Source organism: Scylla paramamosain, chromosome 26 (assembly GCF_035594125.1).
Source record: "Scylla paramamosain isolate STU-SP2022 chromosome 26, ASM3559412v1, whole genome shotgun sequence".
Lineage (NCBI taxonomy): Eukaryota > Metazoa > Arthropoda > Malacostraca > Decapoda > Portunidae > Scylla > Scylla paramamosain.
Genome location: NC_087176.1, coordinates 1,284,667 through 1,307,609, shown reverse-complemented (window position 1 = coordinate 1,307,609; position 22,943 = coordinate 1,284,667). Strand labels below are relative to the sequence as shown.

The 22,943-nt window shown below is 42.0% G+C and overlaps 1 protein-coding gene across 6 annotated transcripts in view; it reads left to right on the top strand.

The window, feature by feature from the left end:
- The first annotated feature begins 225 nt into the window (after nt 1-225).
- LOC135113549 (protein amalgam-like) overlaps nt 226-22,943 on the top strand; it is a 78,389-nt gene continuing 55,671 nt past the window's right edge. The window contains exons 1-3 of one of the 6 annotated variants that reach the window (XM_064028804.1): nt 226-682; nt 9,060-9,164; nt 10,141-10,402. In XM_064028804.1, the coding sequence (XP_063884874.1) occupies nt 10,306-10,402 (97 nt within the window). In that variant the 5' untranslated portion in view covers nt 226-682; nt 9,060-9,164; nt 10,141-10,305. The other 5 variants (XM_064028801.1, XM_064028805.1, XM_064028802.1 and 2 more) reach the window with 5 other exon arrangements.

Below are 22,943 nucleotides of genomic sequence, written 5' to 3'. Positions count from 1 at the left end.
GTGGCTTTATAGACTCTGACATCTGGTGACATAAGAATCTTAAGAATTGAGACAAGAATCCAGAAGGGAGGGGCGGGGCACGGAGCAGCCAGGAGTGCGCGAGGGGAGGCAGGAAAGAGGGAGGGAAAGAAAGAGGGAGGAAGGAGGGAGGAGGAGGCTGGTGGAGAGGCGGGATAGGTTGGTTGAGGCCGCTGGTCCGCCCCGGCAAGCCACACCGCCTCCAGCCGCGGCCCGCCGTCGTCACCAGCAGCGCGCACACACTCAGTCACGGCGCGTCACTCTTCCCGCTCCCACACCGCCTCGCCGCAGTGACTTGCCCGCCGCGCCTCCCCTTCGTCTTCCAGCAGCCTCAGACGCCGCGGAGAGAGAGAGAGAGAGAGAGAGAGAGAGAGAGAGAGAGAGAGAGAGAGAGAGAGAGAGGAGAGAGAGAGAGAGAGATCGCCTGGGAACCTTTACACTCCCCTGCTGCGAGAAGGCACGGAGATGGTGACGGTCCGCACGCGTCATCCCGGCATGCGGCGCGGTTGTCCCCTCGTGAGCCAGGAGTGGAAGGTGTAGTGGTGTGGCGGCGAGTGTGGGCGCCTCCTCTCCACCACGTGCTGCACGCCCCGCCATCGCTGGGCTGTCGATGCGCCCCTCTAGCCGCCGCCGACGCTTAACTCGCCCGCCCGATCTTCCACAGGTAATCTGGTACACCTAAGTTACAGTCTGTTGCCATGGTTACCTCTAATTACCCTCTAGGTAGCTCCTCGAACTGCCTCTCTAATTCCCCGCCGAGCCTCTCACCGTCGCTGATTCAATCCCATACCTATTGTTCAGATAATAACGTTAAGCTTGTCAGGTGCACGGCGGCGGTGAGGTGCTTCGTGTTTTCGCGGCCCGGCCAATTAACCATCACAGGACAGGTAACGGGAAATGTGTCACGCTACACTATCGATCAGTGAGTGCCTGCAGTGTTTGCTGTCCTCGTCTTATTGTTGCTGGAAGAGAGAGATCACAGTTTTCGTATCCCTGTCAAAAAGTGGTAACAAGAAATAGCGCTGGCACATTATCGACCAGTTACTTATTATGGAAACTGTTTCTCATCGCATTTTTGTTCAAAGAGAAATAGTAAAGTTTTATATTTGATCTCATGTTTTTTCGCTGCCAAATTAATTACTTTGTGGACTAGTAACTTCTTATGGAATCTTTTCTCATCCGTCGCGTTTTTGTTTTAAAGAGAAATAACAAAGGTTTTATATTCAATTTCATGTTTTTTGCTTGCCATACTTAATAACGTAAGCTATTTGAGGAGGGGTATCAAGGAAAGGTGTAGCAGTACATTGTCGATCAGTGAATATATCATTTTTCTTCTTGGTCGCCTTCCTGAAAGAGAAACACGTAAGTTTAATGTTCAATTCGTATTCTCTCTTCAGCAACAATCTGTTCATCATTAACCATCCCAAAACAAGCAAAATAAAAATGGCAGCTGCACCTTGAAGACCAGTCACTCCCTGTAGGTATTTGTGTCACATTATTACTGGGACAGAAAAGTACAAGTTTGACATTAAATTTGCATTTTTCTGTCTTTTTTCTACGAACACCTAACTTCACTCGTCTCGTATACCTGAAGGAGGCTCAAGTTTGATTATCGTCAAAAATTAAATTACCTCTCTTAATGATTTTCTTGGTATACTTCCCCTTCTCTCTCTCTCGATACTCTTCCTTGAATGCCTTTTTACTGCATGGCATTCGCTTCTCGTTATATACATTGGTGAGTTGTGTGACCGGACAGCACAGAGAGGCACTGAGGGGACTGCTGCCGTTTTGTTATCCTACTTATTCCTCCGCGATGTAGGTTTTCGGAAATGCGCTTGACTGATCTTAACCAACGGATATTCAGGTTCTGTTGTAGCGCTTTATTCAATGTAAGAATGATTGGTTTTACTTTTGGCGGGACAAGTTAAGTGATATATTTAGCGTCGGAGAAGCAAGCTGAAAAAAAAAAAAAAGATGTGATTTTTTTATAAGGTATTCCTGTTATCACTCCATGTTCTGGTCCTTTAAAAACTAAACATGACATAAATCAAATTCCATCATACAAAAACCTCATCACATTTTAAGAACGGGAAGGAAAATCATATTAGTTAGTTCAGTCAGCGGCAGGATGGCCTCTACAAATTTGATGACGTAAATGAGACTGACGTTCTATGAAGAGCAAAAAGAAATATTACGAAATTATTCAACGTGCCAAGTTTTGCTAACACACTAAATTCAATAATTTTCTTTTTATTTAATCTTGCAGTCTTTTTGTGCGGCTCTTCTTCGTCTTTAACACAGAGAAATCAAGTGTATATAAGTGAAAACCAAGCCAGGAATTACAATATTCATCAGACCACTGGAAATCTGTAGTTTTTACAGTATATATATAACAAGAGACACGAAAATTCAAACACAGACACAAATGAACGATAAGGGAAGCAAAACATTTTCTTCCATAGCAAAATATTATAAGAAAAAAAAATATATGTAAGATTTAAAACTAAAGGCACAATACAAACATTGGGAATATAGATGCAGTAAGTTCATGATACTAGAGATTGAATTGGAAAAACCCCTTCATTGCCTTCCATTCCTGTCACCGCCACTCCTGTTGCCACACACACACACACACACACACAGGTTATAAAAAGCAATGACCTTCCCCAAAAGAAACGCAATTGGTCACTGAATGGTCTTTATTTTTGTTGTATCTCTTGTTTTCCTTGCTGCTTTTATTGTTATTGTTCTTGTTCTTTACATTTACGATCTTCTCTGTTTTTTTTATGTTTATCTTCGCTTTTTTTTATGTTCTTATTGTTTCAGTTATTTTCTATTTCTTACGATTTTTTTAATGGTCTAATTGTTTTTTTTCTGTTTCTTTATGATTTTTTTTAATGTTCTTGTTTCTCTTATGACTAATTGATAAATGTGAGAAGATGGTCACTTGAGGAAATCTTCAATCTTTTTTTTTTTTTGTTCTTTTGTGATTCAATTTATCACCTCACCTGTTTGTCTCCTGATTAACTTGTTGTTCTTTCATGATTCACTTTAACACCTCACCTGTCCATCTCCTGATTAACTGTCTTTCCAACCTCCAATAATGTTACGTACCTATCCACCCCTGAATCAATCTATTTGCCGGTCCATTTCTAAATAATTTCAAATACCTTTTCATTTCCAGATCATATCACCTGCTTATATATTTCAGAGCCATCTTGCCTGTCTCTCTATTTCTCACTCAATATACGCGTTCATTTCCTTGTCAATTAATCTGTATACTTATTTTCCAAGCATTTTACCTACCAGTCTATTTTTCAATCATCTAACCTACCTTTTAAAATCTCAGTCAATTTATGTACCACTTCTTTTTTTTTTCCTATAATTTTACCAAGCTATATTCTTTTTTACAATAATTTTCTACGTCTACTTCCCAAACATATGCCTGTCTATTTATTCCCTAATCAGTTCATCAAGATATCCATTTTTCCAGTCAGCACACGTACCTTTCCAATCCTCAATCACATGAAGTATCGGCTGCACTCAATGACACTCAAACGACACAAGAGGGAGGAAACACTTAACTAATCCTCCACTTATGATCTTTCTCTAATCATGTTATGTGCCTTTTGGAATAGATTGCATTGCGTTAAGCGGATACAACAGACGATGCCGAGTTATTTTCCGGGAAACGTTCAGTTGTGGTGTTATTATCGATCAAAAAACTCGTATTCCAGCTAATTTCCTGAACTGGGTCTGGCGAGGGATAAGAGTTAGCTACACGCCACTTACTTGCCAGCTTACTTTCCAGCGGGGTGAGTCTGAGTGTGTCCGGCGGATGTCTGGCTTTGGAAATGTTTAGATGTGTCCTGATGCGCCGGAGACAGACAACAGAAACGAACAGAAAGGAAGAGCAGGAACAGATTTCTTTTTTTTTTTTTCAGATTTTTTACGATACATTTTGCAGTTAGAGAATAAAAGGATACAGAAAGGAGTGGAAAGAAGGAAGAAATAGCAGGTTGACTAACATTTCTCGAGTTTTTTTCTTTCTTTTTCATATATATTTTTTTCCGACATTCTTTCCATTACAGAAACGAACAGAAAGGAAGACAAAGGAAGTACAAACAAGTGGTAGATTTTTTCAGATGGCTTTTCGAGAGAATAAAAAGAAACAGAAAGGAACAGAAAGGAAAAGAAAGGAAGTACAAACGGGAGGTAGATTTTTTCAGATGTTTTTTCAAGAGAATTGAAAGAAACAGAAGAGAACAGAAGAAAAAAATAAATTGCGCGTAGACTGATACTTTTCAAGCTTTTTTTCTAAGATTCTTGCCGTTACGGAAACGAACAGAAAGGCAGACAAAGGAAGAACAAACAGGAGGTAGCTACTCATAATCCTGATGCATTGGAGACAGAGAACAAGAAGGAGCACAAAGGAAGAACAAACGAGAACAACTTTTACATCGGAGACAAGTAACAAGAAGGAACATCAAGGAAGAACAAACAAGGAAGAATTTTAAAGATTATTCGACTATTTTACGAGAACCAGAGAGGAAACACCTGACGCAGAGAACAGTTATGCAGAGAAAAGAAGGAAAAACAGGAAATAAACCGAGATTCTTTAAGGCCTTTATGAGAACGAGAGAGAGAGAGAGAGAGAGAGAGAGAGAGAGAGAGAGAGAGAGAGAGGTGATTACAAAAGGTTACGCTCGTGTTGTCATAGCAGGTCCTCCCTCGTCTCCCCTTCGCCCTATATACTTAATGATGTGTTCCCGGATCCTCTGTTCAGTCTTTGATCATTGTAGCGTGTTTTTGCGTGTGATTTGTTTTTCTCGCCCCTGTAATGTGTGTGTGTGTGTGTGTGTGTGTGTGTGTGTGTGTGTGTGTGTGTGTGTGTTTGAGGGGGCATTCGTATCTATTTGTATGAATGTAATGTGTATTTTTCTTTTTTTAGTTATTATTTGTATGTCTGTCTGTCTGTCTGTATATTGGTCTGCTTGTTTATCTATGTATCTATCTGTTTCTGTCTGCCTGTTTGTTTGTCTTTCCGTCTGCCTGTCTGTGTTTCTATCCGTCTGTCTATCTTTTTTTTTTTTTCTAAGGAATGAATGAAGCTCGTGTTGTTTGGCTTTTCTTATCATTTAACTACCATAACTACATTTACTGGCAAATATGAAAAATAAATAAATTAATTAATAAAGATAAATAAATAAAAAGTTAAAAAAAATCTTAATCGTAAAGAAAAAAAAAAGATCGTGGAGAAATAAGTAAATTATTTGTAAGTTCCAAATGTGATCCAGAATTAAGTGAGAAAAAGTAAACACGTACATAAAAAAATAAATAAATAAACAAATAAAATAAAAATAAGGACTATAAATTCCACGCCAGATTAAAATGAAAAAGTAACATTAATATAACACTACAAAAAAAAAAAAAAAACATAATTAAAAAGAGTGGAAATATGTATAACCTCATTGAGAATTAAGGAGAAATAGTCGCTCAGCTTCATTAACGTTCATGATTGTAGCGCCGAGCCACCATCGACCATTAGCACACCTCGAAGATACAAACAATTTTGCCAGGGAGCGGAAATTTCACGCCAAAATCGGTTTAATTCGGTTGTGTCCGGTGGAAGCGGCGACGGTAGCGGCGGCGGCGTTGTGTTTGTGTCGGTCGCTGTGCCGCCGACCTTCCCGACCCTCCTCCCGCGCCTGCAGCCTTTCCCTCACGCCTGCAATGCTGTACACACAACTGCAGCGCTGCATAAACGTTTCTGTGACTCCCCGTGACCTTCTAACACATGCTAACTCTTAGTAAACGTTTCTAACAGTGTTTAATCTTCTAATGAACGATAATTCTATGTAAACGATTGATTCTATTACCTTTTCTGACCTCTTTATAGTCGCTAACTCTTCAAAAAGGTTTCTAACACTCTCTCTAACCTTCTAATACTCGCTAACTCTTCATAAACGTTTCCAACAGCCTCTAATTTTCTAACGAACGTTCTTTGTAAACGTTTATATTACTTCCTCTAACCTTCTAATACTCGCTAACTTTCCATAAACGTTTCAAACATTCGTTCTAACTTTCTAACACACATCAATGCCTTATAAACATTTCTAACATTCCTAACTTTGTATCAATCGCGATTTCTTTCTGCACCTGCAATACTCCACACCTGCACCGCTGTCTCAATACCTATGCCGCCTACACACTAGCAACACCACCTTAACTGAATACTACGCCCACACCTGCTACTTTTCTCTACCACTCTTCCAGCACTACCGCTACACTTGACTTTCTCCACACCTGTACCATTCATTCCCTTCATATCTGCCTCACTGCCTCCCTACAGCAATTTGTTCTCCACATTTCAAAAACTGAGCACTTATTTATTTTTTTTCACAGGTAAACATGAAATCCAGGTGAATAAATACGTCAATATACACAAGTAACTACTAAATCAAGTGCTGTGTAAGTCTAAATTCATTCACATACATTTATATTTCGCTGATTCATAAATACGTGAGTTTAGAGTTCAAATTATTAAAAGATGAAGACACACTATATTTTCATCAAGTCAATCCTTTGGTTGGTTTTGTTGCACCTTTCCTTGATAATTAATCACTCTGACACACCTTTACTTGTTCTACAGCCACCCTTTAAACTGGCTAGAAATTGCAAAATCTACTCTTTTTTTAATCCCTTACTTTCTTGTAGATGCTTATAAAGATTTCATGCCTTATTTCTGGTGCTGTTAATTATCTCGTACAGCGGTGAAAGGGTTAAATGGCATAGAATCTTCTTTGACTATAATTTAACTGTAACTTTTTGGCACTAACTGTTTTAATACTCGTACGAGTGTAAAATAATCACTAAAACGTTTGATTATTTTACCGCCTCCAATTTCAGCTTTCACACAAATAGACGAAACAAAACTAGTTCATATAAGGAGTAATTGCCACAGACGGAAGCAGCCAATGAGTGGGTGGACAGTGATGCAAAAAATAATGAAGTTTTAACCCTAACCTAATATTTACAAATCTCTCTCTCTCTCTCTCTCTCTCTCTCTCTCTCTCTCTCTCTCTCTCTCTCTCTCTCTCTCTCTCTCTCTCTGCGGGGCGATCACGGTTGAGGGAGAAAGGAAGGATTTATGTGAGAATTTAAGAACTAGTTCGATACGAGTCTTCTTGGTGAGCGTCATAAAGGTCTCGTGGGAGCCTCGCCGTGTCGTGGGAATAGGTCCTGAGGCCAACTTTACTGGGCGGTGGTGAAGGCCGAGTGGTGGTGCTGGTGGTGGTGGTGCTGGTGGTATGTTTTGTGTGGGGTTGCATGTAGTATTGTTGTTGTGATGATTGAGTATTTCCCGTGCCTGTGCAGGTGGTGGTGGTGGCGGTGGTGGTGGTGGTGGTGGTGGTAGTAGTAGTGGTGGTGGTGGTTGTATGTTTTAAGTGGGGTTGTATGTAGTATTGTTGTGATGATGATTGAGTATTTCCCTTGCTTGAGCAGGTGGTGGTGGTGGTGGTGGTGGTGTGTCAGTCGTGCATGAGTGGTGTCTGTGTGGTGAGTGTTGTGTCTCTGCGAGGGAAGTGTGCGGATTGTGATAGATTTTATAATTGATAGAATACCACGGTTTATTATTATTATTATTATTATTATTATTATCATTATTATTATTATTATTATTATTATTACTATTATCATCATCATCACTCCTCCTCCCGACGTGGTAAATTCTCTCTCTCTCTCTCTCTCTCTCTCTCTCTCTCTCTCTCTCTCTCTCTCTCTCTCTCTCTCTCTCTCTCTCTCTCTCTCTCTCTCTCTCTCTCTCTCACACACACACACACACACACACACACACACACACACACACACACACACAGTACCGCCTCTATAATTACCCCAATTAAAAACCTATACACAGGAAGGGAAATAGTTATTTGTGTCCAATTACGAATGCCATTTGTTTCACTTGCAATTATTTTATTGAAATGTTTATCATATATATATATATATATATATATATATATATATATATATATATATATATATATATATATATATATATATATATATATATATTTCGTTGTTTCCATTGTTTCCTTTCCTCAAGGCTTACAAAGCAGACAGTGACCAGGATTCCTTCTGATCATTTCTGAGTCACCTTCAGACATCAGTTCTCCAGCAGTCCAGTCCGTCGAGAGAACAACATACACATCTCGCTCCCGTGACGCAGTATGTACCTTCCTCATGACTCACGTTAAGACCACCGCGTCACCATGCACTGTACACCACAAATACATGTATCATAGTGCACAGTCGTGCTTCTGACCGGGGCTGACAGAGAGGGCGTATTATAATGGCACGGGTTGTTTGGAAGGGCCGAGCTGCCGTCAGACACTTTTATTCGCGGCTCCGCTGCTCACGCGCGTCGCCGCGATGTTCAGGCTGACATTTACGTCCCCCGCGATGGCGACACAACGTGAAACGTTCCCTGTGTATACTGCACAGCCTCGCCCTAGTGGGGTGGTGGCCAGCCTCCCCCTGCTGCGATCTGTACATTACTGAAGCTTCGTTTTGGATGATTTACGAACAATATTACGTAAATCACTGTCACGTAATAATGACGATACTATTACTATTGTTTTTACTTCTACTACGACTACTGCTACTACTTCTACTACAACAACAACAACAACAACAGCAACTATTACTACTACTACTACTACTACTACTACTACAAAAACATTTATTGAAGTTTCATTTTTACTGTCTTACGAAACACCATTACGTAAAGCATAGCAAGTAATAGTGCCAATGATACTACTACTACTACTACTACTACTGCTACTATTACTACTACTACTATTACTACTACTACTATTACTACTACTAGCAACATTACAAAAAAAAAAACAGTAACAACCCAATGACCCAACAGCCTAACTCCCAGCAATCCCCGTGAACAGGCGCCAGGTAACGCGCCCCACACCTGAGGCAGTGAAGGGACAGGTGATCTCATACACAATTTCCTCTTCTTTCAGGAGCGGCAGCCGAGGACGAAGCTGACCAGTCTTATCAACCGCGTGTCCTCCTCGGTGACTCCAGGGAGGGCGCAGAGGCGTGGCTATTAAGATTACGTCTCGCAGGTGCAGTGTGGGACGGTCTGCCCTCCGCTCATCCATCACGGGGATTCCTGTGGGGCGCTGAGTCTATGAACTGAGCCGGAAAGTGTGCCAGTATCTGTTTAGACGGTGACAGATTTTCCCGTTAAGAATTCACGTAACAGTCTGACTCAAGGTGGTCTGTGAGTATTTAAGCAAACCTGAAGGAACGTTGTGCTGTTTTTGTCAAGTTCCACAAGGGAGAGATTTCTTGGTTGTTTCTCACGTGACTGGCTTAAAAAAAAAAAAAAATCTTTGTCTTGTCAAGTGATTTTGTTGTTGACGTTGATTCAATTCCACGTGTAATTCAGAAAACAAAAATATTCCTTAAAAAAAAAAAATGAAATAGGTCGCAAATTCAAAGACAACAATCCTGAACTTTAAATCCATAATTACATACAAAAAAGAAACGCATTAAATACATACATCAAATCTTAAAACAAAAAATACATAAAAAACAATCGTAAAATCAGAAAGAAACAGCGACTAACTAAATTTCTGTACGTACAAGTAAGATGAAGTCAGTGACACAGGAAAGCTTTAAGAACAGGGAAGTCTGATGGTCGGCTGGCGTGAAGGTGGGGGTGTGAGTGGCCGCGGTGGGGAGAGCGCTAAGCAGATCTGGGGCCCAGGGTTGTGGAACACGCCCCGCAGGGAATAAAGAGGGAGTTTGTCAATAGGAGTAAGCCTCTTTCGGGAGTAGTGTGCAGGGAGGGGCTGGGGAAGGAAGGGCTATTGACAGTGACCGCCGCGACGACCAAGACGACACATGAGACCAAGGAAACGACCCTCGCTGCTGCGGTGCATGCCAGGTAAATCAGTGGTCGTGCGATGACAGAAAAATAACAGAAAATAAGAATAAAAAACACGTAAATCCCTTATCATAACCAGAACCCGCATCGCAAGAGCTTCAGTCCAGTGTCGCCTTCGAGTGATCATCGGAAACACTTTTTTTTTACAGTTTCTAGTCAACGAGCAAACCTGAGGAGCAATTAAGCAGCTGCGTTGTGACTTACGAGGCCAAGTGGTGCGTGTGGTGAGTGATGAGCGACTCCCAGTGGTGCGGGAGGGAGAAAAGTAACACGTGTTGATAGTCCAGGCCAGGCAGTGACAAGGCGTGCGAACTATGATGGAGCGAAAACACAGCAAGACATGCGCGGCGCTGGTGCTGCTGCTGGCACTCATTCTGACGCTGGGAGGACCGAACTCCGCACATGGCAAGGGTGAGTATGCGGTGCTGGTGTTGTCCTCCAGGTTCTGATGCTTCCTTGCTGTGTCTCTCTTTCTGTTTCTCCTACATCGAGTCGTCTTTTGTTTTCTGTTCTATCTTGCTGTGTCTGTCCGTTTCTATGACGTCAGATCGTCTCTTATTTTCTGTTCAATCTTGCTACATCTCTCTCTCTTTCTCCAACATCATATTGCCTTTAATTTCCTGTTCTATCTTGCTGTGTCTGTCCGTTTCTCCTACATCAAACTGTCTATGATTCTCTGTTCTGTCTTGCTGTCTGCCTCTGTCACTTTAACTGGTATTTTGTTTTCAGTTCATGTCTTTTCTTTATCTCCCCGTGACTTTCTCTGATTTCTTGTCTTCTAATTATATTGTTCTTTATCTCGTTGCGTCTTTATTTATTTTACAGCAGCTGGTCTCTTGGCTCTTATTTTTGTTACTCTCTATCTACCTGTCTGTCTATCACACCTGCTTGTCTTATTGTGTCTGACCATCATATCTTTTTATTTCTTGTATTCCGTTTGCATGTAATTATTCCACCGCATATGTGTTAGAATCTGTCTCATCGCGCGCTTTCTGCTTCCCCGCATCTCCCTGCCTCACTCCTCGTCTCAGTAAGCAGCACAAACAAGTAATGGCCATTTTTCTATTCCATTAAACTGCGACTAACTTTACAAGCGGAATTTCGCTATTTTTGTTCCTATTCACTGACATCCGCCGCGCAAGTTGTTTTCCCGCCGACCTTCTCTTCCAGGACTTCGATTCGTGCAAGTCTTCGTAATAAGAGGAAATGACAACCGTTGCTAACTGGGAAACTAAATGATTAAATTTGATTGTTGTAACTTATCGTACTATACTTAGTGTGTGTGTGTGTGTGTGTGTGTGTGTGTGTGTGTGTGTGTGTGTGTGTGTGTGTGTGTGTGTGTGTGTGTGAGAGAGAGAGAGAGAGAGAGAGAGAGAGAGAGAGAGAGAGAGAGAGAGAGAGAGAGAGAGAGAGAGAGAGAGAGAGAGAGAGAGAGAGAGAGAGAGAGAGAGAGAGAGAGAGAGAGAGAGAGAGAGAGAGAGAGAGAGAGAGAGAGAGAGAGAATGACAACTATCACAGCCTCTCAAACTAGTGTTGCTAAAAAAAAATATATATATAAATAAAATAAAAAGAAACAGACAAGGAAAGGAAAAGTGTGACCACATAACATTTCAACGAAGAACTTCCTTTACACACACACACACACACACACACACACACACACACACACACACACACACACACACACACTGAGCTGTCCTAACATTATTAAACTCCTGTACAACTCTTGGGCTTAAAATCCTCACTTCTAATCCCAGCCACGGAATTTCACCACTGGAATTTCTACAAGTGGGCGGCAGCTACTCGTACATTGTGCACCGTACAGTGAAATTAATGTTAAATATCACCACTTGTGTAACTAGCCATGCTTTAGAGAGACTTACTATTATGACTACTACTACCATTACTATTATTACGTGAATTTCCAAACAAATCATCTTTTTTTTCTTTTCTTCTAAATTGTGTAGGAAGTAAAACAGGTGAGGAAATGGACGAGAGAGAGAGAGAGAGAGAGAGAGAGAGAGAGAGAGAGAGAGAGAGAGAGAGAGAGAGAGAGAGAGAGAGAGAGAGAGAGAGAGAGAGAAAAAAAAAAATAAAAACTTTAAAATTAATAGAAAAATTAATAAAAAAACGTAAACAAGAAGATAAAAACAGGAAAAAAACGAGAGAGAGAGAGAGAGAGAGAGAGAGAGAGAGAGAGAGAGAGAGAGAGAGAGAGAGAGAGAGAGAGAGCCCCCTAACCCTAGCCGGGGCGTGGTGTTGAGGGGAGAAGAAGGCCCCGGGAAGGAGTGAATTCTCCCTATCGGCAGTTTCTCGCGTCTCACAAAATGCAGACAAATTGACGTGTGGAGGAAACGGGAAATGGTAGGCTGATGGAAAGGGGAGGAGGAAGAGGAGGAGGAGGAGGAGGAGGAGGAGGAGGAGGAGGAGGAGGAGGAGGAGGAGGAGGAGGAGGAGGAGGAGAAGCCGTGAAGTTGTGGTGGTGGTGACGAGGGAATTGAAAAGGTTATGTACGAGAATATTAAAGTGAGGAACGATACGAAATAAATATTTTTTCTATATTATTATTCTGTTTTCTGTGGGGTGATGGGAAGTCAAGGAGATATTATGAGGAGTTAGGTAATGAGCAGGATAACGTGCTGGAACAAAGAGGGAAAAAATTAAGCAAAAAATGGATGTTGAGAAATGAAAATGAATAATACGTCAGGGCCATTTTAATACACACACACACACACACACACACACAGTTCAGTTTATAAAGTCGCCTTATCGATATAAATAACAGACAAATAACTCACTAAATAAATGATGATGATGATACTACTACTACTACTACTACTACTACCACTACTACTACTACTACTACTACTACTATTACTTCTACTACTACTACTACTACTACTACTACTACTCCCGACGTGGTGAATCTCTCTCTCTCTCTCTCTCTCTCTCTCTCTCTCTCTCTCTCTCTCTCTCTCTCTCTCTCTCTACCCAGCCTCAACACAAAATCACTCCAGACGAAGGCACAGGAACACAAACAACACAAGCAACGCAACAAATAACTCAACACCCACGCATTCGACACCACCTCGTAAGGGCCAACAGGTCTGCTGCCGTTTGTTCTATCTTTTGTGTTCCTTCGTGATGCAGTTACTGGGGAAGCTGGAAAAGTGTATGTAGGCAATCTTTAGAAATTCTGTAATACTCGTAAGGACTTAAAAAAATGCATTGAGAATTATTTTGGCGTAAGTTTGACTGGAAAACATACGACGAGAGAGAGAGAGAGAGAGAGAGAGAGAGAGAGAGAGATACAAAGGAAGAGACAAATGAATAAATGAAGGAAAAGAGGAAAAAGGAAAAGAAATCAAGGCATATTCTTGTCCCATTCTTTCTCTCTCTTTTTCATTCCTCTCCCATCTCTCCCTTCCCTTCCTTCACTCTCCCTCTCTCTCTCTCCCTCTTCCTCTTCCTCTTCCTTCTCCTTTCTCGGAGTCGATGGCAGGGAAACGATCAATATTTGCCTCTTATAAATAGCTTCCTTTTTGCTTCTAGAATAACACTTTTTCTATCGTGGCTCCCTTTTTTCCCCTTTACGTAGCTTCATTTCTCTATAATTTCCCTTTTCTCTAACCGGAATCTTTTAAAATCATCATAGATTCCCCTGAGTTATTTACGATCGTTCCATTTTCTCACAACGCACCTGATCTCCCGTTTTCTTCAATACAAATATGAACACAATAATAATACTGATTTATAATGCCTTCTCCCCTCCACTTCCTCTTATTTACCACTTCTTGCTGCTTCCTCTTGACCGCTGTGGCCGGCCGGAGGGGAGAAGAAGGGAGAGAAGGGAAGAGGAGGGGAGAAGAGGGACACGGAAGGAAAGCGAGAAACAGAAAGGGGAGAGAACTGGCCACAGATTGAAGGGGAGGATGGGAGAGGCGAGAAGAGAGGGAGGGATAGTGAAGAGACAAAGAGAGAGAGAAGGGAGAGGTTGGGGAGGAAAGTATGAGGAGAGAAAGGGGAGGAAAGAGGCCCAAGGGAAGTTAGGAGCAGGGAGGAGGAAGGAGAGAAGAAGCGAGGAACTGGAGGAATCGTGGAGAAACAAGACGATAAGAGAAAGTAAAAAGGTGAAAACTAGGAAGGAGAAAGAAAAGTAAGGAGTGGCTATGGTCAAGGGAGGAGGAGGAGGAGGAGGAGGAGGAGGAGGAGGAAAAAGAAGAGGAGAGAAGAAGCAACAAGAAAAGAGGGGGTCTGGAAGGGTGAAGGGGAGAGGGAGAAGAGCGAAAGAGAGAGAGAGAGAGAAAGAGAGAGGGTGATCTAGAAGGGGCGAGGGGAGAGGGCTGGCTGGGGGAGGAGTGGCTGGGTGGCTCTCGGTCTAGGCAGCAAAAAAATTCCCATGAAACAATTGGGTAGAGCGGGTCAGCCTGGAGAGTTTAATTTGGGGTCTGGTGGGCGCATCGCTCGGCTCGGTGGGATGATCTTTATTTGGCTTTTATTCAGCGGAAGTGATGGCATTGGATCGCTCAAGGATGCCAGATAGAATAGAGGACTCTTTATGGATTGCTGGTGGTCAACTAGGATCCTTTTTCTTACCCTATTCCTTTATTTGTCTCAATGTTTGTTTGTTTCTGCTCTTGGCGGTCATTAGAGTATGCTAGGTAAAGTACAATAGAGACTCCTTGCTATCTGAAGACGTGACGGGAGAGGAGAGGTGTTCAAGACCGTCTGGAAGAGTAAAGAGACTATGATAGAACAAAAGGGAGTCTGGAAAAGTAAGAGAAAAGTAACAGACGTGTACAAGAATACTAAAGGCATGGTGGGAGAGAAGAAAGAGCGTCTGGAAGAGTAGAGGGCATCTGTTGGAAGAAGAACTAAGAGACTGTGCTGAAAGGGTAGGAATGTGCTGAAAGAAGGGAGACCAGATGCCGGAAAAGTAAGGAGCGTCTGGAAAAGTAAACAACGTCTGGAAGGAAGAGGATGAGTGCAGGAGGAGGAACGTCAGAGTGTGCTGGAAGGGTGGAGGAAGATAGAGAGAGCTTAGAGCCTATACTGGAAAAGTAGAAGGCGTCCTGGAAAGTAGGGAGCGTTCTGGAAAAGTAGACACATTTTGGAAAAGAGAAGGGCATTATGAAAAAGCAGAGAGCGTCATGGAAAAGTACAAGGCGCCCTGGAAGAGTAGGAGGCGTCTGGAAGAGTTGAAAGCGTCCTGGAAAAAGTACAGGGCGTCTGGAAGAGTAGAAGCCATCGTGGAAGACTACAGGACCTGCGGTGTGCGTGGGCGTGTGCGCGAGCAAGGCCAGGCAGCACAATACAATAAGACAGAACCAAAGAAAGGACTGAGCAACGATTTCCTTAAGACCGCCGGATTTTTGGGTGAGGTCGAGTGGGAGGGCGGGCGAGTCTTCGTGGCTTTGAAGGCTTCCCCGCTACTCTTGGGCGGAGACTGGCGGCCACTGAATCCCCGCAGCGGAAGGAGCACAAACACTCGACCTCAGAACTTGCTCCTCGAGAGAAAAAGATAAGACCCTGAATGGCGAGGTATTGTCCCTTGTTATTTTCTCTCCTCCCTTATTGATATCTCGGGAGGAAATTCATTCGCCTGAGTTGAAGGGCTTGATGGAGTCCTCTTGCTGCGGGAGGAGGAGGAGGAGGAGAGGGAAGAGGAGGAGGGAAAGAAGGGGAAAGATACGGTGGAGGAGGAAAATAAACACGGATAAGAGGCAAAAAACCAGACGTATTAGGAAAGTGCATATAACAGGAACGAGGAAAGATGAAACTAAGGAACGGAACAAACTCTTGGGAGAGAAAGAAAAATACGGAGAATAATTAACCGATAAAACAAGGGAATGAGAGAGAGAGAGAGAGAGAGAGAGAGAGAGAGAGAGAGAGAGAGAGAGAGAGAGAGAGAGAGAGAGAGAGAGAGAGAGAGTAGAGCCTTAACACCCTCACATTAAATTTTCGAACACCACACTGAGTTCTTTCCTTAGAGAGAGTGAAAGGGAGAGAGGGAGAGTGAGGGGAGAGTCTACAGGAGAGAGGGAACGGGTGAGTGGACATCTGAGAGGGAAGGGAAGTGAGGGAGAGTACATAGAAGGCTTAGGGAATAAATGAGAGGGAGAGGGAGAGGGAGTGGGAGAGAGTGAGAGGGAGAGGAAACCGAAGGCTCGTTTATGGAGAAGCTTGATTACATAATTGACCATGAAAAGAGAGAGAGAGAGAGAGAGAGAGAGAGAGAGAGAGAGAGAGAGAGAGAGAGAGAGAGAGAGAGAGAGAGAGAGAGGGTGGCTGTTGGGTCTCTTCTCTCCTTCATTTGGTTAATTTGTAGGAAGTCAAAAATTTTCGTCCAATTGTCAATTCTTTCGTTTTGAGTTAAGGTCTTAAACTCCTCCATTAGTGTGTGTGTGTGTGTGTGTGTGTGTGTGTGTGTGTGTGTGTGTGTGTGTGTGTGTGTGTGTGTGTGTGTGTGTGTGTGTGTGTGTGTGTTTGCTTTTCTCTTTTTTTCCATCACAAGTCTAAAACATTCAAAGGCTTTTTTGTCCTTCTTTGTGTATGTATGTATGTATGTATGTATGTATGTATGTATGTATGTATGTATGTATGTATGTCACTTCATCTGTCTTTGTGTTGGTTTGTGTATATGTCTTGTTTTCTTTTATCTGTCTATCTATCTGTCATTCATTTAGTCTATCTATCTATGTATCTATCTGTCTACCCTGCTGTCTGTCTGTCTGTCTATCTGTATCGCATTAAATATCCATAGTAGCTTCATCACTTGCACTATTAACTGTATCCCTTTCTCCCTTTCCATCATCTATCTTTCTCCTTTGCTCACCCTTCCATCTCCTCCCTTGCCTTTCACTTCCCCTCGCCCTCCCCTCGCCCTCCCCTCGCCCTCCCCTCGCCCTCCCCCTCCCTGTCACCATCACTAACTATACACGTCGTTACCTCAGACTGGAACCGACAGAACCCCACCAACAAAATTTTACCCTTTCCCTTCTCTCCTCCCATCCTTCTTTCCCCTTCCTTTTTTTCCTTCTGTCGTTCGCCTCTTTAATAAACTTAATCACTGTATCTTTACCTGTTTTCTTCTCTTTTCCTTCACACCTGTACATTTTTTTTTCTCTCTCTCTTATTACAGGTAAATTTCACACCTGTCCAAGTTACCTTTGTGTTTGATTAGCATGTATTTGTTTACGTTCATATTTAACACAGATTCGTTACCATACAGTTTGTTGATGGCGCTATACTGTAACCTCATTTAAATAACAATGCGCGAGAGTTTGTGTGATGTGAGTGATTGAGTGCAGTGTGTGTGTGTGTGTGTGTGTGTGAGTGTGTGTGTGGTGGTGGTGGTGTCGAAACAAGGGGTCAACGCTCATTACTCCATTAACACAAGCGTAAACTCCCTTTGTCTTCATCTCCAATCAGTCATGTTACTGTTGCCTCTATTTCTTCTCTTTTTTTTCTCCTCTCACTCTCCCTCTCCCTCTCTCTCCCTCTCCCTCTCTCTCTCTCTCTCTCTGGCAACGACGAGGTCAGTTCCAGCTTGTCTCTTTTTTAAATGCCACTTAAATTAATTGGACATAATTGCACCGTTTTCTTTCAACTTCCATGAGCGTGAGTGTATGAGTAACTATTGCAAAACGTGCTGATGAAAAAAGAATCTAGCGAGGATCTGAAAAGTTTATCATGTCACTTTTAATTTTTTTTTTCTATTTTATTTTAATTTCCTTTATTTGTTTTGCATCTAAATAGCATGAATTGTGTCTATGGGAAAAGTGACATTGAAAAAATGAACCGCCTGATAATTTTAAACGTATAGAAATTTAACGTGTCAAATTTTTACGCTCTTAAACTATTTTATTCTATACATATATCTTTTTTTTCATGATCTATTTAATAACGATAACTTTCAAGCCTTCACTAATTCATTTTTTTTCTTTTCTATACTGCAACATGTCAACCTTCAATCTTCTTTCGATTTTGGTAGTTTTCTTATTATTTCTATTTACAAGCCGTTGACTCCTACACAAACAGCGTCTGGTGTGTCATTAGACTGTAATGTTTTATCTATTAATGTAAAGATATCAAAGTGTTCCCATTTTGACAAACGAGTCTTCTATATTCTCTTACTGGCGTCTATTTTGCAACGTGTATCTGTTTTTTATTGTATTCGAGTTTAGCTTTCTTTTATCCTTTCTATTTGTAATGTGTGTAAATTTTCAATCCATTCAATTCGGTTTACTGTTCTTCCATTTTTCAACATTTTGCAACGCGTCATTTTTCTATTTTATTCGATTTTCGTGTCCTGTTGTCCACTATTTTGCAGCATGTGTCAGTTTTCTACTTCATTCGATTTTAGTGCTACATTCGTCACTATTTTACAACATGTGTCAGTTTGGAATAGATTCTGCTCGATTTTAGTGTCCTGCCGTTTCTATTTTTTAACATGCGTCAGCTTTCAATCTATTCTATCCAATTTTAGTGTCTTATTGCTTCTATTTTGCATCGCGTGTCAGTTTCCGGTAGATTCTGCTCAATTTTAGTGTCATACTGCTTCTATTCTGCCACCTTAAGTCTCCTACATGAGCTGGCTGGCGGCGTCGGGAGGGGAGAAGGTCGAGTGTTGAGTTGTACGGATGGGGGTCGCGGGTCGGAGGCTTGTCATTAATAACTGGAGGCTTGGCAATGCTCCCGTCCCGACCCGGTTGTTGCTCTAACAGATGAGTCTTCCGTATCTCTGTTCTGCTCCTCCCCGGCTGTCTCCTCCCCTCTGTGTTCACCCCTACGTTCTCTGACTTTTTTTCTGTCCCTGTTTGTCTCATTGTGTCTCTCGCCTTCTCTGTTTGTCATTCCGTCTTGTTTTCTCTCCTCTCTTTTCTCTCTCTTTCATTGCCCGTGTCTATTCTTGATATCTCTAGTATATCCTTTCTCCCAAACAATACTGAGACATAGTGTTCTACTAAAGCTCACAGATATCCTAAGGTTTCTTGGCCTAACTAATCTATCCTAACAAATTGAGCCGCTTATTGTACACACATATTGCCAATCAAACTTAGGAGAATCAGTGTGGCTGCAGTACAGAGACTAAACTAAATTGGAGTCTTAGTAAAAGAGGACTTGGTATATCAGTTTGGGATCATCTAAGGTGTTATTTTCACCAGTAACTTTATAGGTAATACGATCCTGCGAATATAAACAGGTGGAAGAAGTTAAATGCATCCTGTTATTGAATTCCAAGATGTACAATTAATATTACGTCTTTTCGTGTTCATTTCATTACCAGAATATAAATTTAATGGCAGTGGTAAATTTTCCCTTGTTTGTTTGGACTGAAAATTACATAAACGTGCTTCACCAAAAGTTAGTGTGTTGTGAAATAAATCAAATAAATTACTTGTGAATATGCGTTTCGTGACGGACTGCACACTATGCGTCACCATGTGTATACCATACGTCACAGAGAGAGAGAGAGAGAGAGAGAGAGAGAGAGAGAGAGAGAGAGAGAGAGAGAGAGAGAGAGAGAGATTTATCCTACTTATCTGAATAAAGCCAGCCAGACAGACAGCCAGCCAGACAGCCAGCCAGCCAGACAGACAGACATACAACAAGCCAGCCAGCCAGCCAGAAAGACAGACAGACAGACAGACAGACAGACAGACAGCCAGCCAACCAGACAGATAGACAGACAGATCTACTACAACACTAAACAACTACTGGACACACACACACACACACACACACACACACATATACGGAGAATCAGCCACCCAACCAGCTAGCCAGGCAGACAGACAGACAGACAGACACCTACTACAGCACAGGCAGTCAGTAGCAGCACCTGCCCCACGCAACAATCAATGGCGGGAAGCGGCCTTCAGGTACCAGGTGGAAGTTTGATAACACCCAAGTGCACCACAATCAGGGGAACACAATATTGTGGCTTACCTTCCGCGGATTAACAGTAATTAATCAACCTGTGAGAACCTGTTATCGCCAAGTTATTGTTAATTGTCCGTGTGTCTGTCTGTCTGTCTGTCTGTCTGTATATGTCTGTCTCTATATCAATCTGTCTGTATCTGTCTATCTGTTTATCTATATGAGTAGGAAAGGGATTTATTGACAGTTTTCCATGTGCCTGCCTGCCAGTCTGTCTGTCTATCTATTTGTATATCTGTTTATCTATATATATCGATCTATTTATATATGTATCTCTGTCTATCTATCTATTTATCTATCTATCTATGTACGTATCTATCTACTATCTATCTATCCATCTATGTACGTATCTATCAATTTATCTATTTGAATAAGTAAGAAGGTTAAATCAGAGAGAGAGAGAGAGAGAGAGAGAGAGAGAGAGAGAGAGAGAGAGAGAGAGAGAGAGAGAGAGAGAGAGAGAGAGAGAGAGAGAGAGAGAGGAAGTGTCAGGGGAGAGGGAGGCCCACCGCCAACTGTGTGTGACGTGTCGCCTCTATTGTTAAATTAATGGTTGATGGAAATTTTCACAACTCGGCGGAGAGGATCACACGAGAGAGAGAGAGAGAGAGAGAGAGAGAGAGAGAGAGAGAGAGAGAGAGAGAGAGAGAGAGAGAGAGAGAGAGAGAGAGAGAGAGAGAGATTTAAAAACGATACACAGCAACAGGTAATGGCTGGGAGAAAAGGAAAAGAGAACAAGAATTGAGAGACAGAGAAAGAGAGAGAGAAAGAGAGAAAGATAGAAGGAGAGAAAAGGAAGGAGGAAGAGAAAGAGAATAAAAATACATAGAGACAAACAAGGGAAAAGATTGACGTATGTGAAGCATGCAGAGAGAGAGAGAGAGAGAGAGAGAGAGAGAGAGAGAGAGAGAGAGAGAGAGAGAGAGAGAGAGAGAGAGCCACTGTCAATACAACAAAGAATCCAATAGCTATTTTAACTCCCACCCTAAATCAAACCCAAATCTACCTTAAAACTAACGAAATATCCCTAAAACCTTCCCCTCTCTGCCACACATCGAGACTGTTGATTTTTGGGCAGGGAAAAAAATCTCTTATCTAGGGAAACAACAGAGGGAAGGGAAACGCGCACTGGAATATCTAAACTTCATTTCCTCCTTCCCAAAACAGCGCAGACTCCGCCCTCGGGAAAATTTCTTGGTCGCCCTAAATGAATGGAAAAATTTCTCCCCTCGTATTTCTCTCTGTGCGATCTTTTTTTTCCCCCTTTTTGTAGTGTTAAAAAATTAGTAGTAGTTTCCTGTATGAGGTGATGAATGAGTGTGTTCCGCTAATGACGGGGCGGCGAGGGAGAGAGAGAGAGAGAGAGAGAGAGAGAGAGAGAGAGAGAGAGAGAGAGAGAGAGAGAGAGAGAGAGAGAGAGAGAGAGAGAGAGAGAGAGTTGGTGATGGATTTCAGGTGATTCTAAGAAAGTTGCTTATTTCTTACTAATCTCTCTCTCTCTCTCTCTCTCTCTCTCTCTCTCTCTCTCTCTCTCTCTCTCTCTCTCTCTCTCTCTCTCTCTCTCTCTCTCTTCTAAACATACTTGGTAGTTACATTCAGTTAATACACTTTAATAATCCCCAAGAAAAAAATTACTCTTTTAATAACATAATTTCAAAACAATGACCATGAGTTAGCACACCTATATATACCTCTCCCTCTCTCTTTCTCTCTCTCTCTCTCTCTCTCTCTCTCTCTCCGTCTTTCAATCCCCCGCACCATTGCTTCCTCAGTCTTAATGCTACGCTCGCCCCATTTGCACAACCCACTATTCTTCATCGTTCATCCCCTAACACATTCATTCACTCAATACCAGTCGATTTATGGACTATACAACAACCCCACCCCCCTCTCTCTCTCTCTCTCTCTCTCTCTCTCTCTCTCTCTCTCTCTCTCTCTCTCTCTCTGTGGCAGTCATAAGTGGGGTGGCTTTTGGTATTAGTAATGGGTTTAGGTTGTGTCTGTTTAGTGGTGTACTGAAGGTAATTAGTTTGTTGATTATGTTGTTGTTGTTGTTGTTGTTGTTGGTGTTGGTGGTGGTGGTGGTGGTGGTGGGGGTGTTGGAATGGTTTAATGACTCTTGAGATGTTATTAATTGTTACTAATGGGATTACTACTAGTGTTACTACTGCTGATGCTGCTATTACTACTACTACTACTATTACTACTACTTTTATTACTACTACTACTACTAACATCAGAACCATTACAACATCAACAACAACAACAACAACACTGCCAATTCAACTACTAATACAACAAAACAATCACCACCACCACCATCACCACCACCACTACTACTACAGCAACTACTACTACTTTTGTGCTACAGTAGATCTACATTTCTCCCCGTCAAGGCGTGCAATGGACAGCATCGAGAACATAAAACAAAACTACACCCATAAATTGAACACGTGACGAGCCGATACCAGCTTCTACACTCCGCGCCACAGAGGGACAGAGAGGAGGCCTTGTATACCTTATCCTAAAAATTTTGATGACCGCTTTTAATTCTCTAGGGACCGGCATCTCAGTGGGCCTTTTTTTTTTTTTTTTACAGTTTTGTTGCCTTTGGCCGGTGCCTCTCCTGCATAAAAGTAGAGAAATAAGTAAATTACACACTACCATTAAGTCCTCAAGCTTCAGTGGGTGTAAGTTAAAGCCGAAAAATGGTTAAATAAGTGCCGGAATTGTGGAAAGACCGTTAGGTAGCTCACTTTTTTTGACAGATGTTTGTTTCCGGGTAAAATTAATGTTATCTTTTTTTTTTCAAGTCGTGATCTGTTCAATGAAGATATCACCAGGAAATTAATGAAATGAGTGAATCTTAACCGAACTGAATGCACCTAACCTAACCTAACCGGACCTAACCTAACTGAACCTGAGCTAATATTACATTACCCTATCCTATTACTTTCTTATTTTCATGCATGTCTCTCTCTCTCTCTCTCTCTCTCTCTCTCTCTCTCTC